A 12,443-nucleotide genomic window follows, 5' to 3' on the forward strand; every position below is an offset into this window, starting at 1 on the left:
AATGACTTTGGTGTCATTCCATGAAAAATAGCGGATGGTCGCGAAGTAAAAAGAACATTTCTGTTTCTTCAAGAATGTTTCTGTCAATCAGTGAATTTCTATAAATTTTTATTAAGTCATTCCAAAGTTTTCTTAGTAACGATTAAATGATACTTTTAGAGTAGTCTACTACTACATTTCTTCTGTTTTATTAATAGATTCACCAATGGTCCTCCTGTAATTTGAAGGATTTTCAAAAAACACGTGTTGAAACATTTTACGTTATAAAAAAATCAAAGTTTTACTCCTCTTGCCTCAAGCGTGGAAAGGAAAAATCCACTAGCAAACATTGTCTTGAGACTGTTTTAATTCTGGATCAACGTCGACTTCTTCTGTGGAATCAAATGTTACAAAAACTGTCACATTTACAGCCTTACGTGGCCAAGATAGATCTTGTACATGCAAATCTTCTCATCCAGTTGGTAGAACACAATCAGTAACTGTTAATATTGAAGTGTTATGTAAGTTAACCAATGACTTTACTAAATATGGTAACTGACATTTGTTATCGGATTCATAACTTCATATGGCAAAAGCTAATTTTATTTAGTTTTAACCGTGAATGATGCTTTATCAGTCAATAATGCATCATATTTATTAAAAAACAAAAGTAATATGACACGAATATGAAAGTGAGCGGAGTCAAACTTCACATTTGATTTTAGGGACAACGTTTGAGATTTCTTTCTCTGTCAGCCAATAGTTTCACTGCTTTTTGTATCGTCAAAATTGTGTATTGAATCAAGTCATTCATTTATAAATAACCAGTTAATTACTTTGCGCTGTCCAACTGCTGTGTCCAAAGTTTTTTTAGTTGTTGATAGTAAATTCAAATAAAAAAGTTAATTTACAGAAAACAAAATCACAATACATTTTCACTCGCTGATCAGGCACACGAAAATATCTGTATATCCTCTTAGTATAAATAACTTAAAATGTTTTCGGATGTTACATAATTAAGATGAAGCGAAGCGATAAGTCGGTAGTTTTTTTATTATATGTTTGATTGAAACATACCAATTTATTAATTAACAACGAATATTGGCAGAACACATGTTTATTTTATCTCAGAAAATATCCAGTCACTTCCTAACTTTATTTCGCATTTACTAACATGACAATGCAATTATACACATATCAACTTTTTTACACGTAAATATAATGACCTTTGACCGAGAGCTGTCTATTATATCTATTTACATTTTTTATTTTTAGACTTTGAACACACATGCTTAACTTTAAGGTTAGTTTTACCCTTTCATTCACGAACGACGCACGGTTCACATTAAGTTACTGCTAACAAACAGTAATAGTTAAGGAGAAAACAGTCTATATGTATATTTGTAGAAACAGTCCTAAATAACATGATATTTTTCAGACCCACCAGAATGTTCTAATTTTAAAGTAAATGGTACGATTGTTTTTTCCCCGGGAAAAAATAATCAGTTGCTTTTTACAGTACTGGAAACCCTAACCCAAATATCTACACGTGGAGCAAAGCACAATGGCCAATATACATGTACATTGCAAACTTCAATTATTCCATCAGATGGATCACAACAAATAGGAACAACAAATACCTCAACTATGCAACATAGTGTTTTGACACATTTTTATTTACTCTAAATGGGTCTTCATTATTGTCTATCATATGGAAAGTTTCAAGGAATTTCATTATGTAATTTACATTCTGCTGCAAGTATACACCGATAAAATCGTATAGTGCAATGAAATACTACCTACTCTCTACAAGTACACATCGTTTCAGCTGAAGTTTTGAATGAGCATTTCATTTTATTTTGTATGCTATAAATGTATTAAACAATTACGTAAGGAATTCTAGTTTTAAATGGTCATATAAATGCAACGCAATGGTAATGGTTTTTCTTGTTTAACATCTTTAGTTAATCCATTTATGAATAATCTTTTGAGGCTTCGAATAGCTCATTAAGGCTCAAAATGACAATCATGTATCTCAAAGGTTTACTGTTTCAAATCTATCTTACCATTCTCAAGGCAACCGTTATCGATTGTCTGCATTTAACTAAAAACTATAATGTTTAAAATTGTTCATATAATAACTAAATTTTGATATATCCTTTTACAGATAAGGCATCGATTGTATCATTTGTTGCCCAAGGAAGAGTAAACGTTTCGTCAGTTACAGTAGATGAGAATGACAATGTACTGTTTGTTTGTAATATAGACAGTAATCCTAGATCAAATATTGAAATAGCATTTCAAGATAAAATACTTCATAGACAAAACATGACAGACACGTTACGCTACACACATAAAGCTGTTACTTGTCTCGAATCTGGTATTTATACTTGTACTGCGAGGAATCAGTATAATTTTGGGAACGATGCCATAGCAACATTGGAGTTACATATAAAATGTATGTACAATGAACAGGTTAAACATTGAAACATGTTGTTTACTATAGTTCAAAACTTAAACACGTGTTTATCCTAATAAGATAGCATTTAAACTGCGTTTTAAACTAACAAATTCAAATAATATGTATGTAATGTAATGCTTATATTTAAAAAATGAAATAACCTTATTTTAACTAAAAGGGGTGCAAAGAGGTTGTTTACTGATACAATACTTTAGCACAATTGTATGATCTCAATAGCTGTATTCTTAAAGCACTTCGTGACATCAATTAATTAAATAATTCGAATAACTTTAGTACTTTTTTTTCAGTTTGATCAATACTTTACACTAATTTCCAAACGAGCATGGGGATAAAACATTTAAGTGCATCACAAATTAAACGGTTTGCTATTGATCTCGTCTTGATCGTTTAACACATGAAATTGATGACATGCTGATATATTTTGTACATTTAGGTTCTCCGCGTCCTCTTCATCAAATGAAGACGAATTTCACGAGCGTGTTGTATGATACAGCGACACTCAATTTTACAGCGTTAGCATATCCAGAACCCGGAATGAATGGTTTCGTCTGGCACAAACAAAACAGTTTCACATGGATACCGCTACTGAGTAACGCTGACGTAGTTATCCTCTCATCAGGTCTTCATACAAGACTGACTATTAAAAACGTATCGAGGTCCGACTTTGGCCATTATCGTGTAACTGTGACAAATGAAATCGGCAAATATGAGCAGTACATTTTCTTAACTGAAACAGGTGAGCAATATCTTAAATACAAAAAAATAAAATCTAATTATCATTTGCAATTCTCATATATTTAAAACAAAACATATTTTTAGAACACGAACTTTTATGTACAATCAAAGTACACATAATAATTATTTTCATTCTTTAAATTATTACAGTATTTCAAATAAATCGGTCTGTTTGCATTGCACATCTATATATGGATGCAAACATATTTATCTTTTTTTTAATTAAGTATTTATTTAGTGTTATAGTCTATGATAATAATTGTAGTTATCAAAATTTGCATTCATACAGATGTCGATATCTCAACGAAACGTCTATATATTTAAGTCACTTAACCCACTTAAGCCATACACAGTTTCTATCTAACGTTATAAAACACTTTATTGCATTATAAAAATGTATATTTAGATCTGATCTTTTTTATTAAAGGGCAACAAAAAACACCAACTGAGACCATTCTTCCCTCAAAAAAGACGTTGGAAAGCACAGGACTAATTATTAGTGTAACTCTCGGCATTCTGTTTGTCACAGTTACGATATATGCTATAAGCATGTCAATTTACTTCAAACGAAAACTGATACTTCTAGGTGAACAATTTTACTACTTAAAAATATTCTCAATAAAGTTTTTTTTTAAATATACATGTATATATAATTTTTAAAAAGTTTACTTGCAAAACTTCCAAACAAATGATAACATGCTAGTCCAGCAATGAATAATTTGAATAATTGTAGTTTACCATATCGTTTAATTCATGCTATTCACCAATGCTTTGTATCTTATTGTTTAAACTTTGTTTATATACAGGTTTACATTCATTAGGCAGTCATTAAAGACCCTTTACCCGCTATTCATTGTTTAACTGTTCGTTCTGATATATATTTTAAGTCCCCTGAAGGTAAATGTAGACTTACATTTAAGCAGCAAACTTGATTTTATAATAGTACGATATATATAAAATAATACACATTATTATAAAATAATACACATGTAATTGCATTAAGATGTCAAAAAACTATTTGATTATTTTTTTTAATTTTTATTATCTCAAGACGCACAGACATCTACACAGCCAAGTCAAAGGTAAGTCGCCATTATTATAGAACTTTATTCTTTTTCCTTTATACAGCTATTTACTTAGTTAAAAAGGTGGCTATAAAATATATTAAATGCATAATATCAGTCACAGGAAACATTATTATGTGCGGGACTATTACAAAGAAACATACTATGCTTATAAGATAAAACGTTTTATGTCATTTGCTGCATAGTCATGTTTCTCAGAGCTATAGGATAAATATTCCAACAAATTGTAGGGATGTGTTTTAGAATATATATGTATCTGTTTCACTTGCAGTTACTTATCACGTAAACTGTATTTAATCTACCAAAATTTATTGCAGAGCATACGCAAATCTGAGTTTCCAAACTGTCAATACAGATGAAGATTATTCTAGGCCATCAACAAATGATACTGCTGCTGTGACCAACGACAACGAATATTCTGTTCAGAATTATACAGATTTGCATCATCTCTCAAATGACAACCAAAGGACATATGATGTTATTCAGAAAACTTAAATTGTTTCATCTATCTTTCAAAGACAATAGCATTTAGCAATCTTTCAAAATCTTTGAAAGGATTGAATTTTCCTAGGACAAAAGTATTATTATTATGAGTTGACTTTCTTTTATTTATAACTAAAATGCATCTGTTCACAATTCATAGGTACTTCCTGAAAACATAACTTTTGTTTTCTGTAGATTTTAATCTAAAATTTCGGCAATTAATATTGAGATCATTCACAAGTAGAGAACAAAATAATTGAGACTGGGTATACCCCTATCCAGAGCAACATTACTGTTACTAGTACTGCAGTAATTTTGCAAGTATTGGAACTGATACTGAATTAACTGGTACAGATAATGCATTACTGTTTTAAAAAGTAGAACTGCATTACAGGGCATTACTTTGGTTTTGATAAAAATGTCATCAGTTTGTCTCAAAAATAGAAAAAAATGTAAATTCCATGTATTTTTTTATTTTTGTGAAAAAGTAAGTTTTCAAATCTTACTTATAACTACATTTTGTATAGAAAACCAGAACTTAAGAAAGTGCATAACATGGAAATTTAGCATAGAAAAATCATAATACATACATGAATTATGTATTTTATTTACATTGTTTTCTTTGTTTTTTCATGTTTTAAAATTTATGCAACTGTTTTAAACAGTTATCGAAACGGATTCATCGTTAAGGGATAAATTAGCGAATATTTTATGGTAATTTACATTTATTGTAGTAGTATAAATATAAACCATGCAGATTTGTTGAACTGACTTTGAGTTTTAACCAAATACAATGACAACAACATACATGTATATTTTTATTTACTGAAACATACATACAACATGTAATATGAGCATTAATATCATAATGTTTAACAAGGCATTTATACAAATTGAAGAAATAAATTATGATAAATAAAAGATACTTGAAAATATAATAATATCATCATATCTATTATATATTAGTAATATAGAGACACATTATGCCTTCGAACGAATAATTCATGTGTGTTTCTGTTTAATTTCTTGACAAGGGAAACTGTGAATTTTACTACATTTAAATAATGCTTTAAGAGAATATTCGATATTTGTTACCAATAAATGTGACGAAACAATTGCCACACATTGGAATCTCTTCTACTATTCTAAATAATCCTATTTCAAGTGATATTGTTAGCTGCATAAAAAGGGGTTATTTACTTTAGTATAAATTGGACAGAGGTGTGAATGTAATATTAATTTTAAATAAAATGATAATTTCATTTTTTGGCTGAATAATGTACGCATGTTTTAAAATTTGTACATGTAGTTAAAATCATTAAAATATGTAAATTTGCATACTATGTTATTTTTGTTTGACAGTGTGTATTTATTTCAAATATGATAAATATATAAAAGTATTAGTATTGATAATTAATTACTTCCTAAAATACTGATACTGCAGTACCGAGTTAAAATCTAGTGCTGGTAATGGTACTGCATAACTTTGCAAGTACTGGTACTGGTACTTAAGTATTACACTCTATGTACTGATGCTGCTCTGGGGCCCTATGTAACAACGAATTTGGATTCAAACAATTCTGTAATTTGAGAAGAATTAACTCAATACATAAAGCTTTTTCATTAAGATACATAAATTTTATTCCTTTTTTATTACGAGTACATAGGCAGAAGGTTTTACCATAGGTGTGCTTTAGGCGTCTCTTCACTTGCATTGTGACTCACCCAGTACCGACTGGGGTCACATCATCTCTTAAGCATTTATTAAGAACATTAATACAATTTAACTCAAAATAGGTATAAAGATGACTCGGAGCCGAAGTTTCAAAAATCTTTTTTGAAAAAAGGCGGGATGGGATGAAATATACGACACTCTTACATGCGCTTTTTTAAATATAGTGAGTCTGTCAGAGAATACTTCATTTAACATACACGCATATTTATATGAATGAAGTTAATATGAATAATAAAAAAATATCAATTTTTATCAATGTAAATCCTTAAAATCCATATTTTTGAAGTCAGGTTTCCAGAACTCCTATATTCTTGAAAACTTTATTTTAATTATAAATGTTGACATTGTTGTAACCACACAGCATCTATTCTACATTTTGTAATATACCTAAGAGTTTCCGTAAATAGAACCTGTTTCAATTAGAATGTCTTCACAAAATTGTTTTAGCTTGTGATACATAACTTTACGTATTTTCTAACCAAAAGTGAGTCTTTATAATTAAGAAAGATTAGATAAAACATCAAAAACAATTTATAACCGGGGTGCATCTGGTCTTTTCATGAATTAAACAATTGTTTCTTTAAGCACTAAAGTCAACATAATATATAATAAATACATGAAATTGGAAAAATGGGTTCACTTTGAGACTTCATGTGAAATAGGGGTTTGGAAGTAAGAGGGGTCTAAGAGTCAAAGGGGTCTTACTTAGTGCCTTACTTGCTTTCACGTTGTGTCCTTATGAAATTTGTTTTCCGAAATCAATGTTGTCCGACTGCTTGTTAAAATTATTCGCCCTTAATTAGATGTGAAACAAACGTTTGCCATAAATTAACACAAAGTACTCACCTCTTATTTTGTTACATAGAATAATTGACTATGATTTTTACTAATACAACAATAATAATTCTCTCTTTGAGTTCAAAAATAAACGGAAATTACAAATAAATAAATAAGTTATATATAAATACTATATTATGTAACTATGACATGTTCCCCAAACAAAGGATAACAAAAAAAAAAGAATAACTAAAGACAGCTCGACACGCCAAAAATAAAAATGTTGAAGGCTCGGTTTGATTTAGCCTGTTCATGGACGGCAGTACATAGAAATTGCAAGCAATCGTTCACGCCCCTTGGTACCGGTTTAAGCAGAACAGAATTAACATGAATCCGTAATATTTTGTTATTTTTTAAATCAACAGATGTGTTCAACATGTTTATATACGATGTAACAATAAGATCAACAAGGAAGAGCGGCATTCATCAACAAAAGGGCAAGCGGAAATGTAGTACACTAAAATCTTAAACATCATTAACAAAAGCACTTTTGATTCGAATCACAAGTAATGTATAAAGAGCAAAGTTTTATTACAATATGTTGAATAATAAGGTTTGTATTAATTTTATATAACACATACATTTTCAATATACAGTATCAAGTTTTTAAAGTGAAACTTTATTCCTCCTTCAAAATTCGTCTTTGCTAAAATGAAAGGGAACCTGAGATATTTGATTACTTGATACGCTTTTTCATGTCAATGATGCAAAAATTCCTTCATCACGATAGTTCTAGATTGTTGATAATGACGTCTGCTGCATCCGCAAATTTTCGTATATTTTGTCGTCTTGTCGCCTACTGGGATCTGTTGAAACACAAATTATAACTAATAAAAGCCTGAAGCAATCTGTCTGTCATTAAATTCAACGGCATTTATGTAGAAAACATGTTCAAGCTGGAAATCAGTTGTTGAAACGTAAAAGTTTTAGTGCACACTTCTAAAAAAACATTTTTGATTAATATGGACCAACCAGTCCCAAAACATTTCATGAATCAAACTTAAGTCATGTCATTGTCTTAATCCCTTTTCACGTTACAGAAGGCTGTCCAAAGTGTTATGACCCCTTTCCATATTATTCAACACTTAACGATGATGAAAAGGGACTTTAAAAGAGTTTAAAGATTCGTTGATGCGCAGAATATGGCAGAGTAATATACTTCTGATTTTACGTTTCATAGAAGTAACTATTTCAAAGTATATTATATTAACTTGCTACCTTCAATAATGTACTACTTTTAGCTAGTTACTTTTTTGCTACTTTGTCATTTCCACTTATTAATGGCGCAAAATAATGAGCATTTCAAGTGTGTTCAATACTATCATCAGTATAATACATGATTGCTGTTTTCCTATTCTATCAAATGCGATTGTAAAGTACATTACCATAACCACAGGACTGTTAATTGACGACGTCCAAACTTATAGAACACAAGCAACAGAAAATTAATGCTTTAATAAATACATTTAGTTCTATTTTTTTACTGATGACGCCAATGATGTCATTCATAAATGAAATATTTATTACGCGGCTCTATTTATCTTAGTCTGATATTCTGCACGTTGAATCTTTGAATATGACTTATTATAAATATTAAGTACATGTATTGAACGTAACAAAAACATGATACCTGTTGCATATGATAATGAAGAATATGTTGTTTGAGCTTCAGATACCGTTTGAAGACTTTCATAAGTCAATCTGAAATGAATAAGTATGTGTTACAATAATTCACATCTATATCACTTTATGTAAATTTAAAATATCTCAATAGAAACTATTATAAATTAAAAAATACCAACCATGGAATATAACAGAATATGATAAAGAAAACGTTTTCCTACTTCGTTAACATCAAATGAATTGCTTAACTGAAAAATTTGATATGATACTTTTATAATTATAAAATAAATACCTTCCTTCAGTTTCTGTAATTGTTTTGTCTCCTAAGAAAGAAATATAGTTGATATAAATTAATACATTATAGGACTTTTTTTTACATTGCAATTACTTTGATTCAATCTTTCGTATAAAACATATTTATTATGGAAACATTTGTTTCATTTTTTGATTACGATATTTTTTATTTTTTTATATTTATATTTCCCCTTTTTTAGATATACTAAAAATATTTTTTCTTTGTTTTCCAAAAAATAAATTTAATTTTCACCCTGTTTTTTTTTCTTTTGAAAAAGTTTTCTTTTATATTTTTCTTTTCCCCGTTCAAAAACCCTTAAAATTTTTTTTTAAAAAAGGTTTATAAAAATGAAAAATGATTTTCCCTTTTTTGGGGTTTTAAAAATTTTCCCATTCTTTTACAATTTAAAGGGGCCCGAGATAACGGGCAATAAAAAAAATTATTTTCAATAGCCCGGGGCCCCAGTTAATTTCCCCCGGAAAAATAACGGGGTTTTTATTTTTTTTCTTATCAGCATTTTTTGTTTTTAAACCCGGGGGGGCAAAGTCGAAAATTTAAAATTTTTTATGCAAAAAATCATTAACTTTTGGAAAAAAAAAAGGCAATTTTTTGGGAAAAAGTTTTTAAAATTTAAAAAATGAGTTAAAAAAAAACAGAAGGGGCATTCCCGTTTTTTTAAAATTTTTTTAAATTTTTTTTTTAAAAACCATTTTTCATTTTCCCAAAAGGGTTTTAACCCCTTTTCCCCTTTCCCCCCCCGTTGGTTCGGGGTTTTCGGGGCAAGGGGGCTTTGGAATCCTTTTTTATGTGAGGTAAGGGAATTTTTTAGCTAGATTTTTCGGGGGAAAGTCCCGGGGGTTTTTATAAGGGTTTTTTCCGTTTTTGTTTCCTGAAAAAAAATGCACCCCGGGAAGGGGGGGCCCTTTTAGGGGCTCCCCCTTTTTCCAAATTAAAAACTGGAAAAAGGGCGCGGGTTATAAAACCTTTTCTGTGCGATTTTGGGGGCCCTTAAAAACCCAAAAAACAAACCCCAAAAAAAGGGGGAAAAGGGGGTTGGGTTTTTTCTTATTTATAAAAAAATTGCAGGGGGAAAAAAAAAATTTTATTTTGGGCAATTTATTTGGGTTTTTAAGTAATTAAAAATTGGGTTAAACCCAAATTTAAAAAAGGGAATTTCGGGGTTTTTCCAAAAATCAAAAATTTTAAAAAATTTGGGGAAAAACCCTATTCCCAAAATTTTTTTAAAAAAATTAATTTTTCAACTTTATATTTTTTTGACCTTGGCCCCGGGTTTTAACTGAATTTTTTACCCCCTTTTTTATTTTGGGGGGCCTTTTTTGAAAAAAAAAGATGTTGATTTTAAAGTTTTTCCCTAAAAAAAAAGATTTCTTTATAAAAAAAAAGATTTTTTCAGGGGGGGCTTTTGTTTTATTTTATTTAACTTTGAATTTTAAAAATGTCTTTTTTAAAATTTTTAAAAATTTACTTTTTTAAAGGAGGTAGGGAAATTTTTTGGGTTTTTGTTTTATTTGGGGCAATTTAACAATTTCACCCAAGTTTAAAATTTTTTTTTAAAACCGGATGGGGTGAGGGGAAAAAGGGTTTTAAAATTTGGGCTTTTGGAGGGCCCGAAGGGTTTTTTATTTTAAACCCCACCCACTGTATTTTTTAGCTAAAAAAAATCTTTAAAAAAATGTAGTTTTTTTGGGGACAAATTTTTCCTTTTTATATTAAAAAATTTAAAAAAAGGGTTTTCACCAACTTCTCGGGGAAAAATCTTGTTTTTACTTTTAATCTAAAATTTTTATTTTCCCTTTTGTAGACGGTGGTTTTTTGAAAGGGGGCTATTTACAAAAAAGTTTTTGGGGAAAATTTTTTCCTCCATTAAAAATTTTCCAAACCCCAAAAGGGGAAAAATTATAATCCATTCCCAACCCTATCCAGTATTTAAATTTTTCGATTTTGGGGGGCTTTAATTTGGGAAAAACCCGTCCGGGGAAAAAAAAAAGTTTTTTATTGGGTTTTTTTTTTTGTTTTTCTTCATTTTTTCATTAAAAAAAAATTTCCCAAACAAAAAACCTTTAAAACCCCAAAATTTCTTTAAATTTCTTCCAAAAAAAAAAAATTTGATAAACCCAAAAATTTTAAATTTTTAAACCCGGGGCTTAAAAAAATTTTAAAGGGAAAAAAACTGTTGTTTTTAGTCCCGTTTTAAAATTTTTTTTTGATTTTTAAAGTTTGGGCTGTTTTCCCTTTTAGGGTTTTTCTTTTTCCGGGGAACCATTCTTTTTTAAACCTTTAATTTAAAAAGGTTTTCCCATTTCCCCAAAAATTTTAATTTTAATTTATTTGAGTTTTAGGGGTTGGGAGGTTTTTCCCATTTAAAGTATAAATAAAAAAAAGGTTTAAAATTTTTAAAGGGGGAATTGTTAAAAACAGTTTTGGTTTTGTTAAGGGTTTTTTTTGGCCCAAATTTTATAAATTAAAAAAAAAATTTTAATTTTTCTCATTAAAAGGAAAGTTTAAAAAAAGGTTTTTTTAAAATACAGCAAAACCTTTTTTAAAAAAGTTTAGGGTGTGTTAAGGGGGATTTCAAGGGCGGGTTGTTTCCCCCAAAATTGGATTTAAAAAATTAAAAAACCCAAAGGATTAAACTTAAAACCCCTGGTTTTAAAAAACCTTTAAAACCCGCCCTCCCCGGTATTCCCGTGGAAAAAAAATTTCCCTTTTTTTTTTAAAAGTTGGGAAAAAGTAAAAAGGGGCCCCTTTAAACCCCCGTGGATTTTTCGTAATTTTTTTTCCCCCCTGGTTTTTAAATTTCCCCCAAACAAAAAGGGGCCCCGGGGGTTTGTGGAAATTTGGGAAAAAAAAAATGGGGGCCCATTTATTTTATCAGGAAAGATCCAAAAACTAATTATGCATGTTTCTGTGCTTGCATGTTTTTTAGAATGTTTTTTTTAGAAAAGTGTATCAAAGCGCCTTTAAAGTATCGATACGATATATTTCACCCTAGGACACACACAAGAAAAAAAAAATCAAAAACATTATTTTTTTTCAAATTTTTTTTAAATTGAAAATTTCCATTAGAATGGGTAATGTTCTAACTAAGGAAAATAAAGTACTGCCACACTTATGTATGTTTTATCAAAAAATAAGAAAGTTATGACTGTTTAACTGATTTTTTCGGAA

General features: G+C 29.4%; 1 protein-coding gene across 3 annotated transcripts; it reads left to right on the forward strand.

Annotated features, from left to right (window-relative positions):
• The first annotated feature begins 330 nt into the window (after positions 1 to 330).
• LOC132753501 (uncharacterized) lies at positions 331 to 6,100 on the forward strand. Of its 3 annotated transcripts, XM_060743982.1 has the most exons (6): positions 331 to 500; positions 2,147 to 2,437; positions 2,895 to 3,197; positions 3,624 to 3,782; positions 4,248 to 4,278; positions 4,599 to 6,100. In XM_060743982.1, exons 2-6 carry the CDS (start codon positions 2,308 to 2,310, stop codon positions 4,774 to 4,776), a joined length of 801 nt encoding a protein of 266 aa, XP_060599965.1. In that variant the 5' UTR covers positions 331 to 500; positions 2,147 to 2,307; the 3' UTR covers positions 4,777 to 6,100. The 3 variants fall into 3 exon arrangements, with proteins under 3 accessions (XP_060599965.1, XP_060599967.1, XP_060599966.1); XM_060743984.1 differs by lacking the exon at positions 3,624 to 3,782; XM_060743983.1 differs by lacking the exon at positions 2,147 to 2,437.
• Positions 6,101 to 12,443: the final 6,343 nt, after the last annotated feature.

This window comes from Ruditapes philippinarum, unplaced genomic scaffold (assembly GCF_026571515.1).
Source record: "Ruditapes philippinarum isolate M1 unplaced genomic scaffold, ASM2657151v2 ctg4834_1_1_1_1, whole genome shotgun sequence".
NCBI lineage: Eukaryota > Metazoa > Mollusca > Bivalvia > Venerida > Veneridae > Ruditapes > Ruditapes philippinarum.

Bases quoted from the DNA above. Each gene is read 5' to 3' on its own strand.
- LOC132753501 (XM_060743982.1), top strand. From the start codon at position 2,308: ATGACAGACACGTTACGCTACACACATAAAGCTGTTACTTGTCTCGAA. The intron at 3,783-4,247 runs GTGAACAATTTT...TATTATCTCAAG, and splicing joins ACGAAAACTGATACTTCTAG to ACGCACAGACATCTACACAG. The intron at 4,279-4,598 runs GTAAGTCGCCAT...AATTTATTGCAG, and splicing joins TCTACACAGCCAAGTCAAAG to AGCATACGCAAATCTGAGTT.